Consider the following 24,702-nt stretch of genomic DNA (forward strand, 5'->3'; position numbering starts at 1 on the left):
TTGTACGAGAGGCTCCAGAGAGTTCCCCGGCCCCTTCCCCCAGGAGGGGACACAGTGAGAAGGTGGCAGCTGTGAACCAAGAGGGGGGCTCTCACTCCACCTTGCTGGCACCGTGTTGGCACCTTGCACCTCCAGCACCAGGAGAGAGAGCGATGTCCCGTATGCCTGAGCCGCTCAGGCTGTGGCGTTTTGCTACAGCGGCCCCGTGGGCTAATGGACAAAGGGCAGGGAAGGAACTGCTCGGGGAGGGGGCTCAGCTCAGCAGCTCGGGGGACCGGCTGGGGCTCTGAGAACCACAAAGCTCTCTCTTCTGTATTCTTAGCCGACGTGGCGTGAGGCCTGGTGGGGTATGGCAAGCAGGCAGGCTCCGAATGGCCCGAAGTCGGTCGCTTTGAGCTACATTTGAGGCAATCGTCAACATGAAAGAAAATTTGAGCTGGGCGCCAGGGGCCGTTGGAGCCGACGGGAGGCAGTCTGCTGTGATGAAATCCAGCACCTAGGGGCCCGCGCACACAGGACCCGTTTGGCTCATTTTGGGAACACGGCCTGAACCCTGCTTCTCCAGTCTCTCAAAGTCTCTGTCTCTCGGCAGGCTGCCTCTCCCTCCCACGTGGCCCTCCTTTTCCAGGGGCTCCAGCAGGCAGGACGCGCCAGGAGACGGGTTCTGTTTCCGAATTTCAGAGTTCACAGCAGAGAGAGACCGTGGTGGAGTGACTGTGACGCCACGGCTCCCGGTGGGAGAAGGTCCGTGAAGGAGACGCGTCTGGCCGACTGCCGCAGGGCCAGCCAGCGGGAACCGGGAGAATCCGGGCCCCCCTGTGTACAGCCAGGGACGGAAGCTGGCTGGGAACCAAGCTCACACGTGGCTCCTCTAGAAAGGCACGTTTTACCCGACGGCCCCGTGCCATGCTTAGCCTCTAAGGACATGCTTCCCCTTGTCCCCTGAGCCTCGGACGCTACAGAAACGTGACACCACCAGACCAGGAAGCGTCCTTTGCTGCTTGCCCCCCCAGCGTACCGGAGGGGGGGGGAGGGGGAAGGCTTCATGGCTTCAAGGCAGACAGAAGGGCCTGGCTCCACTTGCTCAGGTGGAACCTGGGCCCCTGACCCCACCTGCCACGGCCTCGGCTGGGCCTTTCCTGATACCTGCCCGAGGGACCGTGGTCCCGAGTGAATGGCCCAGACCCCAGGAGTGCTCAGCACGGCCACGGTGAGGCGGGTGTCCTCGCCGACGGCTCCTCCTGCCCCGTTACAACACAGAGCTGTTTTCCAGGACGCGAAAGCCCGCCCAGCTGCTGCTGGGGGGCACAGAACTTTCGGGGACCAGGTTCACATGGTGGTCTCTGCTGTCCTCAAGGACCGCCTTCCTAGTCTGGAGCGGGAGACAGGTGCATCTCGCCTGGGATTGCATGTGGGAGCTGGGGGCCGGGTATGGGTGCGCCAGGAGGGGAGACTTGAGGGGGCCCGGGCCCCAGAGGGGGGCCTCACGGAGGCAGCACCACAGGAGGGGGCAGCTCGGGGTCCGCCCCTGACAGGAGCTCCAGGTGTATGAGAGAGCAGTGCTGACAGGCACCGCGGCGGGGGCCGGGGGCTGGTGCCCCACACACCATGAGTGAAAGCCGCCGGAGGGCCTCTGGGCTGGCGGCTGCGGGCCCGGGGGGGGGGGGGGGGCGGGAGAGGGCGGGCCTGCGACGTATGCCTCACGGCTTGTGTCCAGCCACGGATGCGTTCCTTCTGAGCCGTGGCTGAGAAAGTCCCCTCGGCTGGGACCTGAGCCAACCGCAGGGGAAGGGCGGTGCCTGCCGGGCATGGAGACCAGGAAGGGGGCAGCTCCCGGGACCCAGGGAGCAACGGACGGCTTGAAGGACGGAGGCCCGAAGGCAGGGGCGGCAGGCAAGGCCACAGAGCCAGGCTCGCTTGGCGGAGGCGCCGGGCCTTGGGCCCCATAGCCCAGCGCTCGGCCCCTTTCTCGATGGCCACAGGGCTGCGCAGAAGCTGTGGCGAGCCCCTTCGGGGTGGCTGTCCTCGCAGCCCCCTCAGCTGTGCTCTGCCGAGTCGCCTGACTGGGGCTTTGGCCCCGCGTAAGGCGGCCACCCGCCCCGGTCATCTCTGGGGCCTTTGGAGCACCGACGAGCAGTCATTTCTCTCCAAGGGTCTTGAGCATGGAAGCTGTCTAAGAAAGACTGTCTGCAGTGGCAGCCACAGGTCCTAGGGTTGGAAATGCCGGGATTGAGAAGGCTTAGCTGAGGGAGGCTGAAATGTCCATCCTGCCCTCCAACTAGACTGAAGACGGCACTGTGGCTATTTCCTCTTCAGGGGACAAGATGAGCCTGCTGTCCTAGATGCTGAGCCCCAGAGGAGATTTGGGGACTTGAGAGCAAGAACGTTAGGCAACGGTCCTACACCAGACGTAGGACCTGAGAGTGCCTAAAACAAGTCAAATCAAATCACTGCCCGATCGGTGTGGAGCGCCAGACTGTGGGTTCCCGGCTGGTCATCGCTCCCACGTCCCCCCACCACCACCACGGTCCGGTCCCTCTAAGTAAACAGCAGAGCGCAGGGGCTCGCAAAGGCCACGGCAAAATATCATTTTCGTTCTTTAAAGAGCTCATTGAGGAGAAAATTCTTAGGTACGCAACTGAAGGAAGCTGGGCTGTTTAACCAGAGACTCTAGGAGCCCCCTTCTGAGAAGCCGCCAATGGCTTTTAAATGGTGGCCCTTTTCTAAGCTCCCGTGTAAATCCTTAGCCTCTCGTGGCAGGCCCCCACAGCACGCACTGACTTCTGGAATGAACACTTGGTAAACTGTCAAGAAGCCCGGAGACCACGAAGCCAGCCCGATTCTAGACCTGGGGGCTCCATCGAGGGTCCCAGCCCTTGGACGGAAAGTCCCCCCGGGAGACCCTCTCCCGAACCCTCTTGGCGCTCCCCATTTAGACACAAAGCATTGACCCTCAGAGAGGGCGAATGACCCTCCTTGGTGGCAGAGCTGGCTCAAGGAGCTAGGATCCTTGCAGGCGGGGGCCTTTCCACGGCACCAGAGCGGAGATTGAGAACAAAGCTGTCCAGGTGGCTAGGGAGCATGTATCCCTCCAACCACCGTCCCATCCTCTCATCTATGGTGAAGATGACTTTCATTTAGGTTTGTGTCCCATCCCACACCCAGACTCTCCTCTATTTTCAGATACTGCATATTGGCTTCCTCTGGTCACGGCGAGCTAAACAAGGAGGAGTTTTCCTGGGGAGTGAGTCTGTATACAACAGGCCCTTGGAAAAGTAACCGCAGAGCAAACGACACTACTCACTGTATCTACCATCAAGGTCATGGCAGGAGAGGGACCACAGGAGTCGGGGTGGGGGTGGGCTCGGGGCAAGGGGAGCAGGGCTGGCATGGCCGTGGGTCCGTGAAATGCTTTGTTTCCACAGAACAGACTATATGCTGAACCTCAAAATCAAGTAATTAAAAGGGGAAGTGCCAAGGGAGATCCAATTTGGAAGCGGGTGGCCAGAAATCTGGGAGAGCTGAAGCCAAACCACTCCACTGAAGAAAGGAGAGAGGGCTTTCGAGGCAGCCTCAAGGGAGGCTGAATCGGCCTGTCCGCGGGAGGACATGTGCAAAGGGCGAGCACAAGTGTCCCCAAAGTGAGCACATCTTGGGCCACGAGGACAGTTCCTATAGGGAACAAACGGAGACTAAAGACAATCCCATCGTGATCTGGCGAGGGATGAGATCTGGGGACAAGCAGAGCTCAACAGGAGACCCTCAAGCTCGGCAGAGGCGGCGGCCAGTCACCGACAAAGCCGGAGCTCTGGGTTAGCAGTGTGTCTGAGGTGCTGTGGGTAACACTGAGGTTGAGGAACGAGAGCAACGCTCTCACCGTTGCTCTCGCACAGCCCTACTCCGGGGACAATTTGACCCAGGGGCAAGGAAACAGGGTTCTTGGTTCAGGCCCATCTGAGCAGGACCAACTAACCAGCAGGAGCAGGTGGAAGAGACCAAAGCAGGAAGTGCGGGGGGGGGGCAGGAAGAAGGGGGAGGGCTACCAACTGAGACTAGGCCAACCAGACCGCTAGGGGCTGCCATCTTCTGAGAGAGACAGTCTCCCAAGGGCCCATCTGACCCAGGCCGACGTGGTGGTAGCCAAGCCAGGGCTAACCAGGGCCTGGCCCTTGAGCTAATCAGAGAGGCCACCAACAGGTCCCCCCCCGCCCCCCGCCGCCGGTCCTCAGGGAGTGGGAGTGCACCTAGGATTGTGGTTTCTCTACCCATCCAGGGCCTGGGCCCGGGAGGCATTGTGCCTGGTTGTAGACAGGAGCCTTCCTGGGGAACTCAAACCATACTTTTGTGTACTTGTAGAAAAGAGAGAAGCTAGGGGCCTGTACCCCTCCCCTGCCCCACACTTGGCCAGGGCTCCCTCTCCAGACCAGCTCAGAGCCGCCTTTGTGACATCACATGACAAATAAAGGGGGCGATGACTCAGGCACCCGGTTGCCCGACTACGAGACTCCAGAATTTGGGGGACAGTGTATATGGGGCACCCCTGTACCGGCCGAAGGCATTTCTGACTCGAGAGTCAAGTGAGACGGTCTTGGGGTGAAAATGCTCCTGATCTAGACTTAGCGCCATGGCTAGTCAGAGTACCGACGAGATACGCCCGGTCAAGCTGGCTCCGCCTGGTGACGGAGAGTCAGCCACAGCGGTCCCATCGACTTCCTCCCTGGGTCCAAATTTGGATTCCAGGGAGGTTTTAGAGAAGCACGAGGACCCGGCTGTGAGCCGAGATCCAGATCCCCAAGACAACCCACAGCCAGAGGCCCCAAACCTGGGTGCCGCCAATGTGGGACAAAACATTCTCGGGCTTTCCTTCCCGAGAAAGCTCTGGAGCATCGTGGAGGACGACGCCTTCACGTCCGTGCGCTGGAATGACGACGGCGACACCGTGATCATCGATGAAGAGCTTTTCCAGAGGGAGATTCTCCACCGGAGGGGCCCAGAGAGAATCTTTGACACTGACAGCTTGAAGGGGTTCATCTGCCTAATGAACCTGTACGGGTTCAGCAAAATACGCCCAGACAGCCCTTCGGTTCGCGCCCCTGGGAACGGGAGGATGACGGTAAAGTAGAAAGTCCTCGCGTCTCCCCCGCCCCCGTCTTCTGTCCTTCCAACAGCTTCCTAGTAGACCCAGATGAAGGATCTCCCGAAAGGGTTTAATTTCTTAGTAATCTTTTAGTAACGTATTTCTCTATGCCTAGACAGAAGCCAGGGAACGTCAGATAGGTGCGTGAACACGTTAACCTATGCACGCCGTGTCGTTGGTGAGCTCAGGCTCTAGGGCGTAAGGAACCTCGCAGGCAGCCTCAGAGGACCTCTCCTCCATAGTAGAGCTAGGCCATTATCTAGGCCATTATGTCCTCGGGGGGGGGGAGGGGCAGGGAGTAGTGGTGGCCCTGGTGGTGGCCGCGGTGGCCGTAGCAGCGGCGGCGGCAGCAGAGGACACGATTCTTTCCTTCCAGAATGACTAAAAGGACGAATCTCGTTTCAGATGTACCGCAACTCCAACTTCCAGCGAGACAGGCCCGTGCTGCTCGAGAATATTCAGAGGAAAGGTGATCCGAGAACCGGCACCAGGTGGCTAGGAAGCGGTGCAACACCTCTAAAGAGAAAGAAGCAGGTGGCGGCGGTGACAAGACGTTCCCCACGATTCCATCACAGTGAATCCAGCAACGAGGACAAGGCGGGCCCCAGAGAAGCCCCAAACGTTCAGGGACCCAGCGGCACCCAGTCCTTTAGCTTCTCCAGTATCTGGTCCCTGAGCAGCGTAGCCAGAAGTGCCATGGAAAATCATGGCCCAAGTGAGCAGGGTGGCCCAAGTGGGGAGGGCACCTCCAGGAATGTGATGTTTGTGCCCCTGGCTACTGCCAGAAGGGACGGCGCGGGGGAGCTGCCCACCGCCCTCCCGGCTTACCCAGATGACGGGTTGCTGATGTCGCTGTACAACACCTGCTATTCCATCCTGCTGGCTGGCCTTTCTGTCATGTCCCCAAACGAGGCCCCCAGTGAGAATGAGGAGGAGGAGGGTTCCTCAGATTACAAGTGTGTACTCTGTGAACACTTCAAGGACGACCCGGTTCCCTAAGCTCACAGGCCACGGGCGACAGATAAAAATCACCATTGTGGAACCCTGACTCTATTCCCGGCCTTAATAAAGAAAAGCAAAACTCCGCAGGAGTAAATAAACAATGACAATGGCGAGTCTGTGTTCTTTCTAACTTGCGACACCACGCACACCTCATCGGATAAACCCGAGGAGGCTAGGAATCCTGGCCCAGGACCGGGTCTGGCCCCCGTGGGTCCTCTTTGCTTTGAAGCGGCAGCATTTTCACCCACTCGGCCAAGGAGCTGGCTGGGGAGTGTTGAGGCAGGCCCAGGAAGATCTGGTCGCCTGAGCCTCGCCTGCCGGTCAGGAGAGACAACAGCCTCGCTCCTGACCTTGGCACCGCCCCCCTCTCCGGCGCTCGCGCAGCTTGAGCCAGGAGGGGCCTTCCTCGTGGGTCCCCTTGGGATGCCAGGGCGAGTTTCTGATCAGCAGCTGAGCGCTTCTAGCGCGGGGGCCAGGGGCCTTCCAAGGTGGCCCACCGAAAAGCAGGGACGTAGGACCCCTTTAGTCAAGCTCAGAAGACACAGGCCATTCCAGTCGATGGCGTGGTGGGGTGGCGGGGTGGGGGGGCGGGGGTGGCCCATCATCCTCATAGGTAGCAACCACTAGAACCTTCGCTAAGGAACACACAAAAGCCAACAACAAGAGATTTCCCACAAAACAAACAGCACAACTTGTCACTTTTCCATCAGGGCTGTATTTAGGATCCTTCCCTTGCACACGAAGCAGCCGTGCCACGTGTGTAACACGCACCCTTCATGGGCCAAGGGACGCTTTCACAACAGAGCAAGAGTCATCTGCGAGGACGGATGGGCGCTCTGTTTCTCAGGCTTAGGTCCTCGTCACCGTGAGCGGGGCCGTCCGTGGCTGGCCACTCCCTCCCGGGCCTTCCTTCAGTGCCCACTCCCAGCCTTCCCACAACATCCCCTGGACGCTGTTCAAATGCTCTCTGACTTTTGACCAGAACAAAGAGCGGGGGAGACACTAACCAGTTCTCTCAAAACGCATTTTTTGTTTTAAGATTTTATTTATTTATTTCACAGAGAGAGACACAGAGGGAACACAAGCAGGGGCAGAGGGAGAAGCAGGCTCCCCGTGGAGCATGGAGCCCGACAGGGGGCTCGATCCCAGGACCCCGGGATCATGACCCGAGCCAAAGGCAGACGCGTAACAACTGAGCCACCCAGGCGCCCCAAAACGTATTTCTTTGTGCAACCCAAATTAGTCGTGGTGCAAAGGCCTTTACGGCAGCTTTCCCTGTCTCCTGAAGCTCCGAGTCCTCGAGCCCGTCGAGGAGCCCAGACGGGCAGCTCACAGGGAAAGTCCCGCCGGCCCGTCCCCCGCACGGGAGCGGAGAAATCCGTGCCCACGAACAGCACGCAGCGGCAGCGCTCTCCGCGGCAGGGCCAAGCCAGACCAGAGCTGCGGTCCCCGCCTGCGGCACGATGGTCACCTCACCGGTCATGACTTAGCTGGGGTTCTCCGTAACCCTGCACGCCCCTCAGGCCTCCTGCCCCGAGGGGAGCAGGTGCTCTGGGATGTCTACCTGGAAGAGATCCTTTCCGCCTTTCCTGGGGATGGGCTCCAGCAACCACCTGGGGTTCGAAAGCGCCGTGAGGTACTTCTGCTTCAGGCCAGTCAGCACAGCTCGATTTTCCAGTTCCACGACCTCATCGGGAGCTAAGTCCTCTGGGCACGGCAACGTTTCCCCAACGTCAACAAGCCCTGTGCACAAGGAGAAGCGCGCACTGGTTTTTCCTTCCAGAAACCGAGGCCCGCCTGATGGAGAACACGGTTATTGAAAGCTACAACCACCAGGGACCACGAGGGTCTCCCCAAGGGGCCACGGAGTACACTGGGCCGCTCTGGCCGAGCATCTGCGACGTGCCAAACTGTGTTCAGGGAATTCCGGGTGAGGCCGAGGGACGGAGACAAAGAAGTGGAGGGCCTTGTCCTCAACGACCACACCCAAGCAATGGGCTGGTCCCAGCCAGACTGCTCAGGGCAGCAGGCGGAGGTCAGAAGGGCTCCAGACGCCGGGGGGAACAGGCCATCAGGTCCCCGAGCACTTTGGCAGGTGGCAGGTGCGGCGGTGGGACCTGACCCACCCAGGGCGCAGGGAACTTAGCTGGGATGCGGGGACGGTGGGGGTGGGGCATCCGCCCACGAAGCCAGGCAACAGCCTGAATCTGGAGGCTACCCCAACCCACGCCGGGTACCGCGGTCTCCGCCTCCCATGGTCTCTGCCGCATGTACGCGCACGCACACACGGACGCACACACACTCGCGCGCAAACACACGGCTCTACACATACACACGCACAGGCCAGTGCCACGTGGAGACTCGGAAGCTGTCCCTGCCTCTCAGATCGAAAATGGGAACCGAGGCCCAGAGCGGACGCAGGGTCCCCCTGAGGTCGTGGGACCTCGGCAACTCCCCCACCCCCAGCCCACGGCCCCCTGCTGCCCCTCTGAACGGTGTGTCGCTCGGCTCACACACCAAGCAGTTCGAAAGAAAACAAGCCACAAAACTCCCGAGCTAGATCCCGCGGCGTTAGCCCCTGGAGGTTGTCTGAGCAGCATCTGGCCTATCATCACTTGCCAGCTATCACGCCACGGCCATACTTCTCCCCTTCCCGAAGCAAGGCCTGAATCTGAGCGGGGGCCATCCCCCGCCTCTCCACCAGCAGCCTCTTCCACGCGGCGTCTTCCCAGTCCCTCTGGGCGATGTGGACGGCGATGGTACAGTTCCGGTGGCCGCTCAGCAGAGGACGCCAACGCGTCTCCACGGTCTTGACCCCGTTTAAGACGAAACCTGCGTAAGGCTGCCGGAAGGAGAGGCAGCCGAACTGCATCTCCCTACAGCTCCTGGGGCCTCCCCTGGCCTGCGGGGACACGGAACCACGAACGTCAATGAGCATCATGCCCAGCGCTCCAAGCTCATGACCTGCGGGCAAGGCCTCGCCCCAGTGTCCCCCGGGGTTGCCTACTGACCTGGGCGGTGGGGGAGCCGAGAGCCCTGGCTCCTTCTTCCTATCACGACACAGTCAACCGACAGGCCCAAAGGAAGGGGCCGGGGATCAGGACGACGTGTCCATCAGATGGAGTCTTGGGCGAGCTCTCGGACGATGGCGCAGACGGCTAGAGAAAGGCACGGCCGGGACAGCACGTGGTCAGTGCTACAACAGAGGCCACGGAGCCCCAGGAGAGGACAGAGGGGGACGGGCCTCTGGGTTTCACGACTCGGAAAGCTGGCTCTAGCCCCCTCCCAGCACAGACAGGGCCAGTCCCGGGCCTCGCTTCTTCTCCTGCCAACCCACTCGGGTCCCTGGCCCTGCCACCGCCGAGACACTGCAGATCCCCGGGCTCCTGTCCCGGGGCGGCGGAGCACAAATCCTTGGTATCTAACCTCGGCTCAGCGCTGGGGGCGCCCCGCGATCTCAGATGGCCCCGGCCCCTTTGGGTGCCACCCTCCTCGGACGCCTTCCTGCCCCACTGCTCTCCACTATCAACAGACACCCCCAACCCCGACCCGAGCCTAGAGAAAGGAAATACAAGAGCAGGAACAACTGGTCCCGGGGCGCACGCACTGCCTCTATGCCAGGCACAGGGGAAGAGCACGAACAACACACCAGAGGATTCAATCCTCAAATCACCCGCTACAGCAGCGCTACCATCACCTCACTCCGTACCTGAGAAGGAGGTGCCGAGGAAGAGACAGATGGCCCATGACTGCCAGGGGATCTGAGTGCATGTACCCCCTGCCCTTGCACCTGGATTGGGGGGGCGGGTCCGCCCTCCTCACGGGAGGACAGAGCTGTGCAGTGGGAAGAGCGGGGCCCCGGGCCTTAACCTCAGCTGGGTCCCGGTACCTCACGGAGCCTCCGTCTCCAGCGTGGCTGCGAGGATCGGGGACAAGGTGCCAAGGGCGCCTAGCCCAGTACATGACACCTAACAGGACAGTTACAAACAGTGGCTGCCCGTCATCATCATCATCGGGCCTGGGGCTCTACCCTGAGCCCCTGAGTACCACCTTCTCCGGTTCATCTCTGCTCCCAGTTCCTGAAGTACATAAACCTGGCCTCAACGGCATTCTCCTGTTGAAGAAACCACATCCACTCTCAAAGACAAGGCCCCGTGACCAGCAAGGCTGCCTCATGTTCACCCCCTTCCCAATGCACCGTCCTGCCTGTCCGCACGCCCAGACCGGCTGCCTTCCCTCTGTCTCTCCGGCCGAGCCGCCCTCAGCTGTGCTCTGGGGCCTAGCCCTCTGGCTCACTCCGGCGCCTGGCTCTGTCCTGCTCCTCCTCAGGCAGCCTCCCTCCCGTCCCCCCGGAGTAGGTGGTCCCCTCTGCAGAGAGCCACACCTGTGTCTCCCTCAGGGCAGGGACAAGGACCGCTCCCCCCGCCCCCCCCCGGGGTGGGGGGGGAGCCCCCACACAGGCCTCCAGCTCCTGCGGCGGCCTTCTCCAAACCTGTGCATAGCAGAAGTCCTCCCAGAACGGCCGTCTATACTCGCAGCCTCTACTTCCTCGCCATGCACCGCACCCCACCTTCCACGAACACACCCTCGACCCGCCACGTGCCTGTCCTGTCCTCATCTGACTCGTGGCCGGACAGCCCGGACGCGGCTGACCGCCTCTCGTTCCCTTCTGCTCAGGCTTGCACATCGCACGCTCGCCTGCTCTGCCCCCGTTCACACAGGCCATGCCCGCTTCGTCTCAACCTTCCACAGCCAGCAGCCCCGGGTTCCCAACCACCGCCACCCCAAATCCGCTTCCGTTCCACCTCGGCGAGTGGTTTCACCACCAATCTGTTGTTGTTCCAGTCCCCCTGACCTAGCAGCCGCCTGCGCTGCCAGATGCTGCCCACTGGGAGGAGTGCCACGGGTAACCAGTGCAACACCGCACAGCCTGCGACCTCAGGTAGGCCACAGCCTGGGGGCCAAGGGGAGGCGGGGAGGGACGCAGTGAGGGAGGGCTGGGGCTCCTGGACCAGCATGCTCCTGTTTCTCTGGGCACAGGTCCATTGCCTGCACATGCACTTAGAAGGATGGCGGGCGTGTGACTGTGGCGGGAGGAGGGGACAGGGAAGGGTGGCCTGCGCAGCTCTGCGCCTGCTTCCAGATCCGCCCCCCCAAGGCCCGGAAAACCCCAGCCCACAGGTCCCAGCCCGCGGAGGGCCCAGCAGGCCTCAGCAGCAGGGGCTTCCTGGCTCCCTCTGTGGCGGGCGGGTCTCCTGGCACCGAGTCGCGGGCGCCCCTGGCTGACCGGGCTGCGGCCACCAGGCGGGACCGTCCGCTTCCGCGTGACCCGGCGAGGCGGCCAGCGCCTGCACGACCGCCTCCCACGCCCAGGCCGGGAGACGACGCGGGCCGCGGAGAGCGGACAGAGCGCTCGGCCCGCCTCGTGGCTCTCCCGCCATCGCCGCGGCCCGGCACCGGGGACCGCTGACCGGTGACAGGCGTCGGCGGTCCCTCAGCTCACAGGCTGGCGCAGACGCCGGCGCCCCTTCTTTGCGGGGCCTACGCCGGCTCGAACCCACGTAACGCACACGGAGGTACGAAAACACGCCCGTTCGCAAGCGCGTAGGCACGCAGCCAAGCAGTTACGTACACACGCACTCACGTACACACGCACATAGGCGCGGAAGCCCCGGCCGCGGGGAGACGTGTGTGGACTCACCCGGCCCGGACTCGCGGGGAAGGATCCCGGTGGATCGAGAGGTAGACGCGGGCGGCTGGGGCGGAACCGGAAATTAGAAGAGAAATGGGGTGGGGGAGAAGGGGCGGGGCTAGGCGAGCGGGGGCGGATCCATGGGCGGGGCTACGGGAGGCGGGGCGGGGGGAGGAGTATGGGGGGCCGACTTGTGGGAACGAGCGAGGGGAGGAGCTGTGAGACAGGGTTGCGGGGAGTAGCTGGGGCGCACCTGCAAGAGGGGTGAGCGCGGCGAGTGAGAAAGAGTTGGGTAGTACGAGCTCGGGCAATGAGCGGGAAGGAGCAGGGAAGGAGCAGGGTAGGAGCAGGACCGAGCTAGGGGGAATGTTGCGGAGAAGGAGCTGTGCGAAGAGCACGGTGGGCCTGAGGAGGTGTCCCGGGGGGGGAGGTGCAGGGGGGATCTGGGGAGCGCTGGGGTAACGGAGCTTGGGGCGGAGCCACAGGAGAAGCCGGGGGACCACTGGGGATGAGGACCTGGGGAGTAGCAGGGCGGAGCTGAGAGGAGGAGGCTGGGTGGGGTGGAGCTGAGGAAGTTGGGCAGGCAGTGTTGGGGAGGAGCGGGATTAAGTTGGGGAGGTGGCGATGGACGTGGAGCCTTGGGAAGAGCTGGGAGGTCACTGCAGAGGAGGACCTGGGCAGTTGTAGGGCAGGGTGGGGGACTCTGGCAAGGCGAAACCGGGGGAGGAGTAGGGGGCGTGGCTGGTGGAAAGCTAGGAGAGCTGGGGCTGAGCGCGTCGGAGCTGGGAAGGGGCAGGGAGGGAGTGGCGGAAAGGTTGGCGAAGCAGCTGCCACCGGGGGGTGGGGCTGGGGGAAAGCTGGGAGGAGGAGCTGTGGAGGTGCCAAGCGGCGTTGGGCAGAGCAGAGCGATGTCCGGGAAAGCTGGGATCAGAAGCTGGGGACGAGCGGGGCAGGGTTGGTGGGTAGCAGCTGCGGGGAGCAGGACGGGGCTGGGGAGGGGTAGGGCCAGTTGGGGGAAAGCTGGGAGGAGTCGCTGGGGCAGGGCTAGGGCGGAGCAAGGCGGGCCTGGGGATGCTGACAGGAGGTGCTGTGGAGGAGCGGGGCGAGCTGGAGGAAAGCCTGGGGCAGGAGCGAGGGCGGGCAAGGGAGGAGCTGGGTGGGACCGGTGGTATAGCTGGGAGGAGGAGCTGCAGGGCCGCGGGGCGCGGTTGGGGTGTTGCAGGGTGGGACCCGGAAGATAGCAGGGAGGCGGAGCCGGGGAGGAGCAGGGCGGGACTGGTGGGGTGGTTGGGAGGCGGAGCTGGGCGCAGTGGGGAGGGACGGTCGGTGGGCTGGGAGGAGGAGTTGCGGTGGCGGAGCCCGGGCGGAGAACCCTGGGACCAGCGCGGGGCTTGGGGAAGGGGCGGAGCCAGGGCGGAACCTGGGCGGAGCCCGGGCGGAGAACCCTGGGACCAGCGCGGGGCTTGGGCAAGGGGCGGAGCCGGGCGGAGCCTAGGCGGAGATCCCTGGGGACAGCGCGGGGCTTGGGCAAGGGCGGCTCCGGGGCCGAGGCCAGGCAGTGCCCTTCTGCCTCCCGTGACATAGGCGTCCGGTCGGCGCCGCACCGGTAGGCAACAGAGTGGCATCCTCAGCGACCTCCGGTGACCCTCAGAATGGACCCCGGAGAGCGCGGAGGCGGGGAGAGGGCGGGACCTGTAGCTTGAGTCCTGCACCTGGGCGCTGAAGGCCGGGCGGGCTCTCCTTCCAAGCCACCCTGGGAGGGCCAGCGGGGGTCCTGAGGGAGGGGCTTTATATGAACCTTTTTTGCAGGTGAGAAGAGAAATTCCTCCTCTGTTTCCTGCTGCCCCTCAGACCTGACCTGAGCCAGACAAAGCCAGCTTCCCTGTCAGAGCTGTTTCCTGTCCTCTGCCTCTGAGTCTGTGGCTCAACACACTCAGTGTCCCCGTGCTTTGCTCCTGGGGTCCCCTTCCTCTCACCCTCCTTCCGCATTTGCTTGGTGACCAAGTCCTGTGTCCCTGCCTCCCACATGCCTGATCAGAATAAATTCTCCTCTTCCTGCCCCCACTGCTATCTCCTGAGTTCAGGCTTGTGGTCTGGGGCTGGTGGCTTTTTTATTATTTTTTTATTTTATTTTATTCTGTTAATCACCATATAGTACCTCGTTAGTTTTTGACATAGCGTCTATAATTCATTGTTTGCATATAACACCCAGTGCTCCACGCAGTATGTGCCCTCTTTTTTTTTCCTTATTTTTTTTTAAGATTTTATTTATTTGACAGAGAGAGAGACACAGCGAGAGAGGGAACACAAGCAGGGGCAGTGGGAGAGGGAGAAGCAGGCTCCCCGCGGAGCAGGGAGCCCGATTCAGGACTCGATCCCAGGACCCCGGGATCATGACCTGAGCCGAAGGCAGACGCCCAACGACTGAGCCACCCAGACGCCCAGGACGTGCCCTCTTTAATACCTCTTTAATACCCATCACCGGGCTAACCAATTCCCCCCCCCCCAGTACCCTCAGTTTGTTTCCTGAGATTAAGAATTCCTCCTATCTGTGAGATCACGGGATACTGGTCTTTCTCTGATTGACTTATTTCGCTTAGCGTAATACCCTCTGGTTCCATCCACGTCGTTGCAAGTGGCAAGATTTCTTTTTTTTTTTTTTTTTGGATGGCTTCATAATATTCCATCATCCGTATATACCACGCCTTCTTTGGCTTTTACCTGAGCCTCCACATCGGCCTGGATGCCTCCTGTCTTTCCTCTGCCAGTGGATCCTCCACATGCCATCAGTTCAGTTTGCTTTCTTAGCTGCACATCTGTCCTCATCAACCCGGTGCTGAAAACACTGGTGAGCGCTCTCCTATTTACACCCCATTACCTCGGGGCCCCGGGAGGGCCTTCCAGTGGCACCAGCCCTCTCTGTTCTCATAGGCCGACACTCTGGGTCACTGTGCTGCGGAGTCCCTGTGCCCTGAGCGCACATACTCTACCAAGACTCCCTGCCCTCTGGAGCGCTCACCTCTTCTTCCCCTGACCGAGCTCCTATCCTCCTTCCAGCCATAACTTTAGCATCCCCTGTCCTGCCCCACAACCAAGCATCAGGCACTCTTCTCTGCCAGTTCTAGGAGCACTGCACTTTCCTTCCTACCTCCCTTCCCTGGGCTCTCACCTCCCAGTGCTCTAACTGCTCTCCAAGGGTCAGTGGCCCCCTCAGGGGCACCGGGTTCCTCGCAGGCAAGGACTGTGTCTTCCTCACTTCTGGAACCCAGGTGCCCAGGACGCAGTAGTCACACAGAGAGGACTGCTTCGTCTTCCAGTGAGCCGCACCTTCTCTTTGCAGAATCTGGAAGAAACGGAGGAGTGCTGGCCGTGCGGGGAGGGCCAGGCGGTAGCTTCATGGAGCTTAGGCCTCAGGGCTGCAGAGACGGTTTTCTCCACGCCACGATTCTGTCCCCATAATACACTACATGTTCCTTTTAGAAAGTCCCTGCCAGTTTTCACCCTGGCTCTTTGCCGAGCCCATATTCCCAGGACATCGCCTCTCCTGAGCCCATGGCCACCCGCTCAGTGCAGAGCTCCCCGTCCCCGATGGCCAGTCTGAGCACTTGCGTTTGCAGTTTCTCATGTTTGTGTCCAGTGACCTCTGTCCACCAGGCCCCTGGCTGCAGCAGCCCCTTAGGAACTGGCCACCACTGTTTCTCTTGGTGCTCATCCTGCTGGCTCTGCCACCCTCTTTGGTCCTGATGTTCTCCTGCCTAGCTGACCCTCTCTGCTCAGTGTGATCCCTATGCACCGCCTCCCCTTCTCTCCTTCCCTGAGCCTATCACGCATTCTTTCACTTGACAGGAGGTGCCGACTGCGTGGTGGAGCACGCCACTGCCTCCCCCACCCACGTGCTTCTCTGACTTTGAGGCCCAGAGAGGCTTCTAGTTTGTTCCTGCCACGTGTTTTGCGGCACTGCTGGTCTGGGACCAGCTTGACCCAACGCCTGGTTTCCCTCACTTCGTGGCAGGTCTGGTTCCTCCTCTCTGAAGTACCCTTTGCCCATCTTTCTATTGGATTGCTTGTGGCTTTTGTACCGAGTTGTGGGAGCCCCGTTTTTTTTTTTTTTTCCTGTTCCTTTTTTTCTTAATTTTTTTTTCCTGTTCTTTTTTTTCTTAATTTTTTTTTTTTTTTAAGCAGGCTCCACACCCAACGTGGGGCTCGAACTCGTGACTAAGAATGGCCGTGGGAGCTTTTTTTGAAGTGTGGATCCTAACTCCCCCTTGGTTGTTTGTGTCTCACATTCCTCCTCCTACCCCTGGGACTGGTTTCCTCCTCTCTTTGCAGGCCTGCTTTCAACTCAGTATTTGCACACACTAGGAATTGTAAGTGACCCGAAAGGTCAGGGAGTGCCCCAGGGCCCCTCCCACCAGAGGCTGCCATCCACCCCCCAGCCCTGCCACCTGAGACAGGCAGTCCTAAGAGGAGGTGCCCCAGCATCCAGAACTCTGCCCCTGAGAAAGGGCTTCTTCTCGTCTCTGTAATGGACTTGGTTACTGCTTAGCTTTAGTTCTGCACCCTGGATTCACACGGGAGAGGTCCTGGGGCAGTCGTGTGCCTGTGGAAAGACAGCGAACCTTGTTTCTTCTGCTCCAGCGCTCCCATTTTACCTCCAGATCCTCACCTGGCCCGTTTCCAAGATGCATACTCCTCTAGCCCTGCCTTCCTCTCTCTGCCCCCTGGGCAGCTCTGGTCAGCTCTGTCCCTCTCAACGTGGCCCAGATCCAGTGGTCCATCCAGCCTAAGAACCATACTCATTTCTGGTTTTATTTAAATGGCATTCCGAGTGCATGGGGAGACGCTGTACCATGGGGAACCTGCAGACACAGGTGGGCTACTTGGATGCCACTGGTCAGGTCTGGCGCCTAACAGAATGTGGCACAACAGAGTTGGGACCTTGGGAGTTCTGTAGGCTTCTGGCACCCCCACCCTAGCATTTCTATTACAACTCACTGTATCAACTTTAATTGGAGGAGGGAGATGCTCCCTTCCATGTTTCCATCGCTCCTGAGCTCTTCAGCATTATCCAAAGGCAAGAAGGTTTACCATTTGGGCATGTTTCCCTAGTTCTTCCTCTATGAATTCGTGCTGTATTACCGTTTTGTCCGGTACTTTTTCATTTAACACGAAGTATTCTTCCATGTTCTGAAAGATTCCTCAGAAGACCTCTCACTAAGCTCTGCACGTCCTCCTGGAGTATATTGGATTCCAGACTCTCCCTGCTCAAGACCAACTGACAGAGGCTCAGGGATAGCCCCGCATACATTGGACCCAATGACATCCTCTGCTCAGAAGCTCCGGCACCACAGGGGGTCCTCCTGAAGCTGTCTGATTTGGAGGCAGAGTGCATTGGGTCTCATATCAATGTCAACTTGGACACTGTGCCCAACCGCCTTGAACTGCGGTTGTCCTGTTTCCCTGCAGGCATTCACCCGGTGCAGAGCCAGAGGTCCCTTTGGGAAGGGCTAGGGGATCATCCTAGTGTCTGTCTGCCATGGTGCTGTGGTGTCCTTCTGCCTGGGGACCTGGCCACTTCCCTAGTCCATGGTTCTGAGGCCACCAGGCCAGGTCTGAAGGACCCAGAGGGTTCCCGCAGGACCAGCCAGGGAGGGTCTCTGGCTGTACGCAGGATAGAAATCAAACGTGAGCCAGCAGGAGGTGAAAGCAGAGTTTATCGAAGATCTAGAGAAAGTGCAGGGACAGAGCGTCCGGGAGACTCTGAAAGGAAAGGAGAGAGCCTTGTCTTTGTTTGGGGTCTGGGGTTTCTACTGAGGATGGTGGTCTGGTGTGCCTGTCCCCTCAGGCATCCAGGAATGGTTCGAACAAAGGCGAGGGCCCCGGTGTTATTCCTTAGAGCCAGGGGCCTTGGCGTCAAGATATCTAGCACCGGTGGTCCGGAATCAGCCTCTGATGGCTTTGTCTGGTCGTTCTCACCTGGCCTTTCCTTAGATGCTACCGATTCTGGAGAGATCATTAATTCCTTGTCCTTTACAAGGAGGACACACACGATTTGCCTTCTGACACGTGTCAAGTGGGGGTGCAGGTCCTAGCGGGAAGAGAGGCAGGGAAAGGAGCAAAGAGCCGAGTTTTGCGGAGTCCTTCAGTTTCCCTGTTTCAGTTCCACATCTCCAAACTGGCTCAGGGGCAGCAGCTGGCCTAAGGGGTCATGACCTGTTTATTGGGCTGGCTGCATTCAGCTCCTTGCTGTCTGTTCTTGATCTTGCGGATCTCCGTTTGGGGCTGTGTCTTGGTCGGTTGCCTATCCATTATGGCCCCAGGAAGGCCTCCACCTCCATCACTTTCTGGATCATGAGCCCCTAGCTTCCGGCCATTCAGTGCCATCCCAGCGCCTCTACTGCAGTTCTGGTGGTGGGGCGGGGGGGGTGGGGGGGCAAGTAGGGTTCGTCCCTTTCCTCCCTGACCAGGCTCCGTATGCCCTGCCTCTGTTCCACGGCGACTTCACTCTGGTTGGGGGCCTGGCAGTAGGCTGCCCGTCTCTTCCTGGTTTTCCTGGGACTCTTCTGGCTGGAGCACTGCAAGTTCTATAGCAAATCAGGATGGTTGGTCACCCTGCCTCCTGGGACGGAGGGCACCTGTGGGGAAAGACCTGTGTAGTTTTTTTGCTCCTTGGGGGTGTGGTCCATGTACTAGCTCTTCAGCGGAAGGCGTGGGCCACTGCCACAGACTCAGAAGTTTGAGACATCGATGGAGTCTGGCTCTTCTGGGGCCTTCCCCGAGATGTCCCTGTTCCTTGTGTCAGGGATACAAGTTTTCCCAAGTGGCCTTCTGAGGTTGACATGACAGACCTGTCTTAGTTGAAGGTTTAACCATCTCTGAAGTTCAGCCATTCCTATCAAATCCTGAGTGTAACCTTTGCCTCCTGCCTGTGGTAGGGGCTACTTTGCAAGCTGCCAAGGAAACTCTGGGGCTCTCCCTTCATTTTCAGCTTAATAACCACCCTAAGCCTCTCATCTCCTCGTGAGCCATCCATGCAGAGAAGTCACCTCCATCCATTCCCATCGTCCTCAGCTGCCATCTGAATACATTCCACATACCTGGGTCTTCTCACCTGCCAGGAAATTACTCTCCACCTGCCAGCCCAGTGTGAAGGTTCTAGCAGCTGGACTCTATCCTTGTGCCTGGCGCTATCCGCACACCGCCTGTCCTCCGGGATGGGTCCTCATTACCAGTGGGGCAGGTGAAGAGTCATCCCATATCTAGACATCCCCTCCCCCATCTCGCCACCTGCTCTTTGGACCACTCTGGAACCAATAGTCTCAGGTTACGTCCTTCAGGAAGCTGACCCTAAGAGAGAGCTAGGAATGCCCAAGACCAATAGGTGTCTAAAACCCGCTAGAGGAGCCGGGAGGAAGCAGGGTTGGGCAGGGTGTTCCTGCCAACCAGACGCCGACCCCCAGTCTCTACCAGCCCATCAGGGAGCTGCAGAGCAAGGATCCTCATTCCTGGGTCCACATCCGGCCTGGCCCGCGTGGTCAGGCTCTCGCAGTGCCTGAGGCCATGCAATCCATAGTGACCGAATGGATGACTCAACACCCAGGGCCTGTGCCTGAGGAATGGGTTCCGGGCTAAGCGGCCACGTAGGGCAGCGGCTGCCTTTGCTCGGGGCAGAGCTGCACTCTACCCTGTGGCTGGCATGGTGGGAGGTGCTTTGGCCTCTTGTACATCACATAACTGCTGGGTCAGGAAGGGCATTTGCTAACCAGGTTATCTGTTAGCATTGGTGTAAACATTGCCTGATGAGCAAGGGCAGGTCTGGGTACGCAACATCGTAAGGCAAAGCATCCTGAAGTCTGTGGCCACCCATCCGTGCTGAGCCAAAGAGGCTCTTTGACGGGGTGCACTCACGTCTGTGTGATTCCGGGTTGATCAGAGGCAACTCTGAGGCAGACTCATCAGCTGTGGACCCTGAGATGACGCAGAATGAGGTTAGGGAAACGTGAGTAAGAAGGAACTACTAACGTAGGGAAAGGGGCTGCAGAAAGCTTCACGGAGGAAGAGCTGGGCCTTGAAGGTAAATAGGGGCTCCTTGGGTGGGAAGTGGGGGAAGGGCCGCCAGAAAGGACCGGATACATGCAGGGAACTGAAGGAAGGTTCCTGGCTGGAGCGGACACATCTGTGGAGCGCCCCCAACCTGGCACCATCAATTCAGGTCCAATGTACAAGTTTTGGCATAGGAGTTTGGGAGATTTTGGTGCGCTGTGAAGTTGCATTCATCGCCCACAGAGGGAAGTGTGTGCGCGCATGCATAAAGCTACCTAGATGAGGCTGCTGCTCGGGCTCCTGTCCTCCACAGGGGGAGCATGGCAGGAAGTACAATGTTGGTTCTATGGTTAAAAACCAGGGATTGATCTGCGGCACCCCCTCTACTACAGTGTGAGTCCAAGCAAATCACTTTACCTCTCTGAGCCTCAATTTCCTTCATCTGAAGGATGGGCATAATATAAAAATCTTACCCTAAGGAGTAATAGCATTTTCCAGTTTACCTCATGGGGGTGAGCATGACACGAGGTAGTTCCTGTGAGAGCAATCTGTAAACCATGAAGCATTCTACCACTGATAGTGGTTGAAGAGGCATCTCTTCCCAAGAAGGCTTTGCTAAGTAAGGAAGAGTATGGGGGTGCTGGCCTGTGCCTTGAAGCCTGCTGATGGGAGATGGGCAGATGCTGAAAACTCTTTAGCTGGTAAGAGAGAAGGAATAGCAGGGACACCATTGGCCCCCAGTCCCAAAGCTGCAGGTTGGGGGCTCAGGTGCTATGCATGGATTTTAACCAAAGATGTATAGTGGCCCCTGGGGCCAACTGGGAGGCGCTGTGAACCTACTCGAACGGACAGGGTTTGAGAATTGGGGGCTATATCAGTGCTGGGAATGCATGAAGCTTGGAGCCTCTTCCCAGAGCTGTGTGGGAGTCGGTGTCAGCCCGTTGCCTCAGGTAACACAGGTCCAGGCTCTGCTACCCACAATGCCGTCATCCATAAAGTTTTGGTAACCAAAAGTGTTTTCATGAGCTTGACCTAAACTGTTTTGGTGGTGAAACCAAAAATGGATGACATGAAGCTATTTAGAGAATCCTGGATTTTCTTTATTTCTGTACTTGTCTTATTATGAACACTCAGTGTTAATGGTCCCATGTTTCCCTGAAGTGCTGTCCATGGGTTTGCTAGACCCTACAAGGGTGTCACTGACCTACGGACCGTCCCCGCCACCTTCCGGAATTCTGAAATTCATCTGGCCCCGAGGTTCTGGATGAGAGGGTGTGCACACGTGATGCTAACACCAGTGAGAGCCAACATTTGGTGAGGATTTATGGAGGGCCAGGGTTCCTGGATGTATGTCCTTCCTCCAGCCTTCGGCCAGCAGGGGTGCCCTCCCTGGGCCAGGCAGGTCTGAGGCCCTTCCCTGGGTCAGCCTGGACGGCTGGATGCCTCACCTGCCGCCGACCCGCGCCCCGGTGGGAAATCTCGTTTGGTACCCACCACAGTTCTCCATGGCGGATGGACACGGAGTTCAAAATAGGAAAGGCCCCTTGGCAAGTATGTCATTTGGATTAGCGACGGTCTGCCCTCAGCCTCGCTTCAGGCGGTCCTGAGCCCCATGCCGTCTCCCAGTGCGGTCACACCGAGCCTGGGCCCACTCCCACGACTTTGGGGTACTGTAGGATTCGGAGTCGGATTTTGAGATAAAGGTGACGATGCAGGCAGCTGGGTGGCCCCAGACGCCTGGGTGGCCCCAGATGCCTGGCTGCTGCTTTCCCAGTGCGCACTGGGCATGGCTGGAGGAGGGGGGCAGAGAGGGCACCGCTCAGCCCGCGCTGGTGACTCTTGCGTGGACCTCAGCCTGAGGAGCCTGGTGGTCCTCTCTGGACAGGACAGTAAGACACCAGAAAGCAGCTTGCCCGGGCCGGGCTTCGGGGATCTCGTTTTCGTTCGTTGTGTCCGTTTGTTTCCTTCAGGGATTTTTTTTTTTCCCCTTCGCCTCGAGGCGTCTTGACTGGAGAGCTCATGTCTTGCAGCCAACACGGGTGAACATTAAGGAGGCGGGGTGGCGAGGCGAGGCGAGGCGAGGCCAATGCGGGCAGCACGGGGCCTGGCACGTGGCGAGTGCCCACCGCGGGGTAGCGCGTCGCGGTCCCACGTGGCTTTGTTCGTTGTCTCTCTCTTCAGCAAAGCAGCGCTGAGCACGGAGGCTAAGTGACGGAGCGGGGCTGGAGTCCTAGCTCGGTCAGTCTTGGTCACGGACGAGCTGCGAGACCTTAGCTTGCCTCCCTTTTCTCCTCATGGGAAAAGAGGACGGTGGCCCTGTTGGGACATAAACTTCAGGCAGCGGCATCCGGTTCTCACTCACCGCATCCTTGGGGGCCAATAATATTCTCCTTAGAATTAATGTGGACCCTGAACTGCCAAGCGCACGTTTTCCCTGAGCAAAACTAGGGATTTGTGCCAGCCCAAGATCTGGAAGCCCTCTCTTGCCTGCCCTACCCTGCCTCCGTGACCCTCCATGTTACCCTGGTTGCCTGTGAAGATACTCAGTGATCACCCTCACGGCACAAGGCCGAGCCCCCCAGACCAGGGCCCCGGCCCAGGTCTGCCTGTGGCAGCCTGAGGGACATCGTGGCTAGGGGGTCAGGCTTTAGGTTCCAGCTCTATTGGCTGTGCGGCCTTGAGCCGGGGATGCCCCTTCTCCAAGCCTCAGTCCGAACATCTTGTGTGCTGGGGCCCATAGCAGTGCCCAGTCCCTGGGGCCACTGTGAGGACTCGATGAGCTGAAAAGGCTGGAATTGGACTTGGTGCACAAAGATGTTATGGGAAAGAGAAGTGAGACCATGGTGTTGGGGTCTTTTGTCTCACTTGCGCCCCCCCCCCCCCGCCGCCCTGCACCCGCTGACGATGGCACAGGAGTGCTGATACCACCCCACCGCCAGCCTGTGTCTCTGGGGACTTGGTCCTCAAACAGCTTGTTGTTGATGGAGAAGACAAGTGACATGGGAAACGGACAACCAGAATTCCGCCCCCCCCCCGATCTTAGTACCACGAAAGGGGCGCCCAGAACACGCCACCTGTGCCCCCCGGAGCCTGCCTGGCATCTGGGCCAGCAGCCACTTGAGGGATGGCTGAGCCCCCCGTGCCACAGACTGTGGCTTTATAACTGGCCACGTGTTGCTGGCCCAGCCGGCATCTCTCTGAGATTCACAAGCCACGGTGTGGGGCTCAAGTGAGCCAGCGATCACTGCAGCTGTGCCCCTGTGGGGCTGGAGCTGGGGTAGGCTGGGTAGGCTGGGATCTGGGTCTCCATGGGCCACCAGAGTCCAGCCAGGCAAGGATAGCCTGCGATGCATGGCTCCTGTTTATTAAGTGCGTGGTGGAGCCCGGGAAGGGGCACCTAGGTGGTCTCTTTGTGGCATTCACCTTTGCAGGTGAGGCCCAGAGAAGTTTAGCAGTGGGCGGAGTCCGCTGTGCCGCTAGGGTTGAAATCAGCTCTGTCTGATGGCCGAGCCCATGCTCTTTCAACTGCGCCATCGTCATGCGGCCTCTCAGGGCCTTGCCACTCAAAGCTAGGACCAGGAGTTACAAGGCTTTGCTCCTGCCCAGGATTCAAGGACAGCACTTGGGTCCCAAGATTCGGTGGAGAGAAATCCCCACTTTGAGGACTTTTGAAAGCTTTACATGTGAACAACGTATGCCCGTTAGCAAGAACCCCCTTTGGTATGCCTGCCACCCCTGAGTGTTTTCATTGGTCCCTTAGAGACCCTTGGAGAAGTCTCCCATATTGACAGACGTTTTAACAATGTCACAGAAAAATCACGTCCCGCCAGTTCCACGAAGAGCAATGCCCAGTGCTTCCCAAATGCCACACTTCTTCAAGTAAAAAGCAGATGACTGCATTTGGGTGTATACAGAGACGTCATGTCTTGGTAAAGACAGAATTGAAATTCTTGGCAAAACATGTCCTCCCTGTCAGTGATTAACCTCATGGCATAGCAAATGAGGGCTGATTTTCCTCACCCAGCTGGCGAGGTTGCTCTCCTACCACCTTTTTGGTGTCAACTATGAGCTTCGTGAAGGCATCTGTTGCACAAGGCCCACGGTATTTTGATGCACCTGCGAAGATTTCTTCTGTGCTCCTGGTTTTTATCCCTTGGTGGTGTCAGAGTTCAGGCTGTCTTTAGCAGTCCCTTCTATCAAACGCACGGATTCATGCCTGAGGCGTGTTTCGTGGGACACCAGGAGAAGGGTCCCCGGAGGAACATCACCAGAGCCTTGCAGTGTTTCCCCGTCTGACTTGTCCTCTGGCTTCTACTTCAGAAGTGCAGGAGGCAGTGGGGGTCACTTTGGCCATCCAGCTGTGGGCTCCCCTTGGCAAGAAGCATCTGTTTGTCAAAGGCTGAGCGTGCAGGCTGGCAATGCCTGGTGACCTCCCTGCACACCCAGGGACTAGAAGCCTCTCCCCGCGCACAGGAGGCCTTCCATGACGAGAGTCCTTTTTTTATTCCCAAAGGGCTGTCATTGTTTCCCTTCCCTGAGGTCTTTGTAAAGCTGGACCTGGGGGACTACGCAGAAATTCTCCCTGAATCCAAGAGGAACGGGAAGCCAGGAAGGGAGGGAGTGAACAAATGTAAACTCCTCATCCAAATGAATGCAACGCAAATGGGAAAAGAACCAGTCATACCTCGCTGAGTGACAGAGCGATGCCTACCAATATCTGATTAGGCATCTCCGTTGTACTCATTTTGGTTTCAGCTTGTGCTTTACACAAAATGCGTATTTTTGAGCCAATGAATCGCCTAGGAAGCCGTGCTAGCAAACCCCGGCT

General features: G+C 59.2%; 2 protein-coding genes across 4 annotated transcripts; one reads left to right on the forward strand and one right to left on the reverse strand.

Annotated features, from left to right (window-relative positions):
- Positions 1–4,624: 4,624 nt before the first annotated feature.
- LOC148162968 (heat shock transcription factor, X-linked member 3-like) lies at positions 4,625–6,136 on the forward strand. Its single transcript, XM_088028616.1, has 2 exons — positions 4,625–5,113; positions 5,543–6,136. The coding sequence occupies exons 1-2, from the start codon at positions 4,625–4,627 to the stop codon at positions 6,134–6,136; spliced, it is 1,083 nt and encodes a 360-aa protein (XP_087884742.1).
- Positions 6,137–7,162: 1,026 nt separating this feature from the next.
- On the reverse strand, positions 7,163–11,930 carry EOLA1 (endothelium and lymphocyte associated ASCH domain 1). 3 transcript variants are annotated; one of them, XM_088028617.1, is made up of 5 exons: positions 11,841–11,894; positions 10,029–10,253; positions 9,151–9,297; positions 8,759–9,041; positions 7,163–7,882 (listed from the first exon to the last, which is right to left on the reverse strand). In XM_088028617.1, exons 4-5 carry the CDS (start codon positions 9,009–9,011, stop codon positions 7,659–7,661), a joined length of 477 nt encoding a protein of 158 aa, XP_087884743.1. In that variant the 5' UTR covers positions 9,012–9,041; positions 9,151–9,297; positions 10,029–10,253; positions 11,841–11,894; the 3' UTR covers positions 7,163–7,658. The 3 variants fall into 3 exon arrangements, with proteins under 3 accessions (XP_087884743.1, XP_027951869.2, XP_027951870.2); XM_028096068.2 differs by lacking the exon at positions 10,029–10,253 and having other exon boundaries at positions 11,841–11,930; XM_028096069.2 differs by lacking the exon at positions 11,841–11,894 and having other exon boundaries at positions 10,029–11,820.
- Positions 11,931–24,702: the final 12,772 nt, after the last annotated feature.

The sequence above is a fragment of the Eumetopias jubatus genome, unplaced genomic scaffold, assembly GCF_037043125.1.
Source record: "Eumetopias jubatus isolate StellerSeaLion01/CBP00866 unplaced genomic scaffold, mEumJub1_p1.0 scaffold_11, whole genome shotgun sequence".
In the NCBI taxonomy this organism is placed as follows: domain Eukaryota; kingdom Metazoa; phylum Chordata; class Mammalia; order Carnivora; family Otariidae; genus Eumetopias; species Eumetopias jubatus.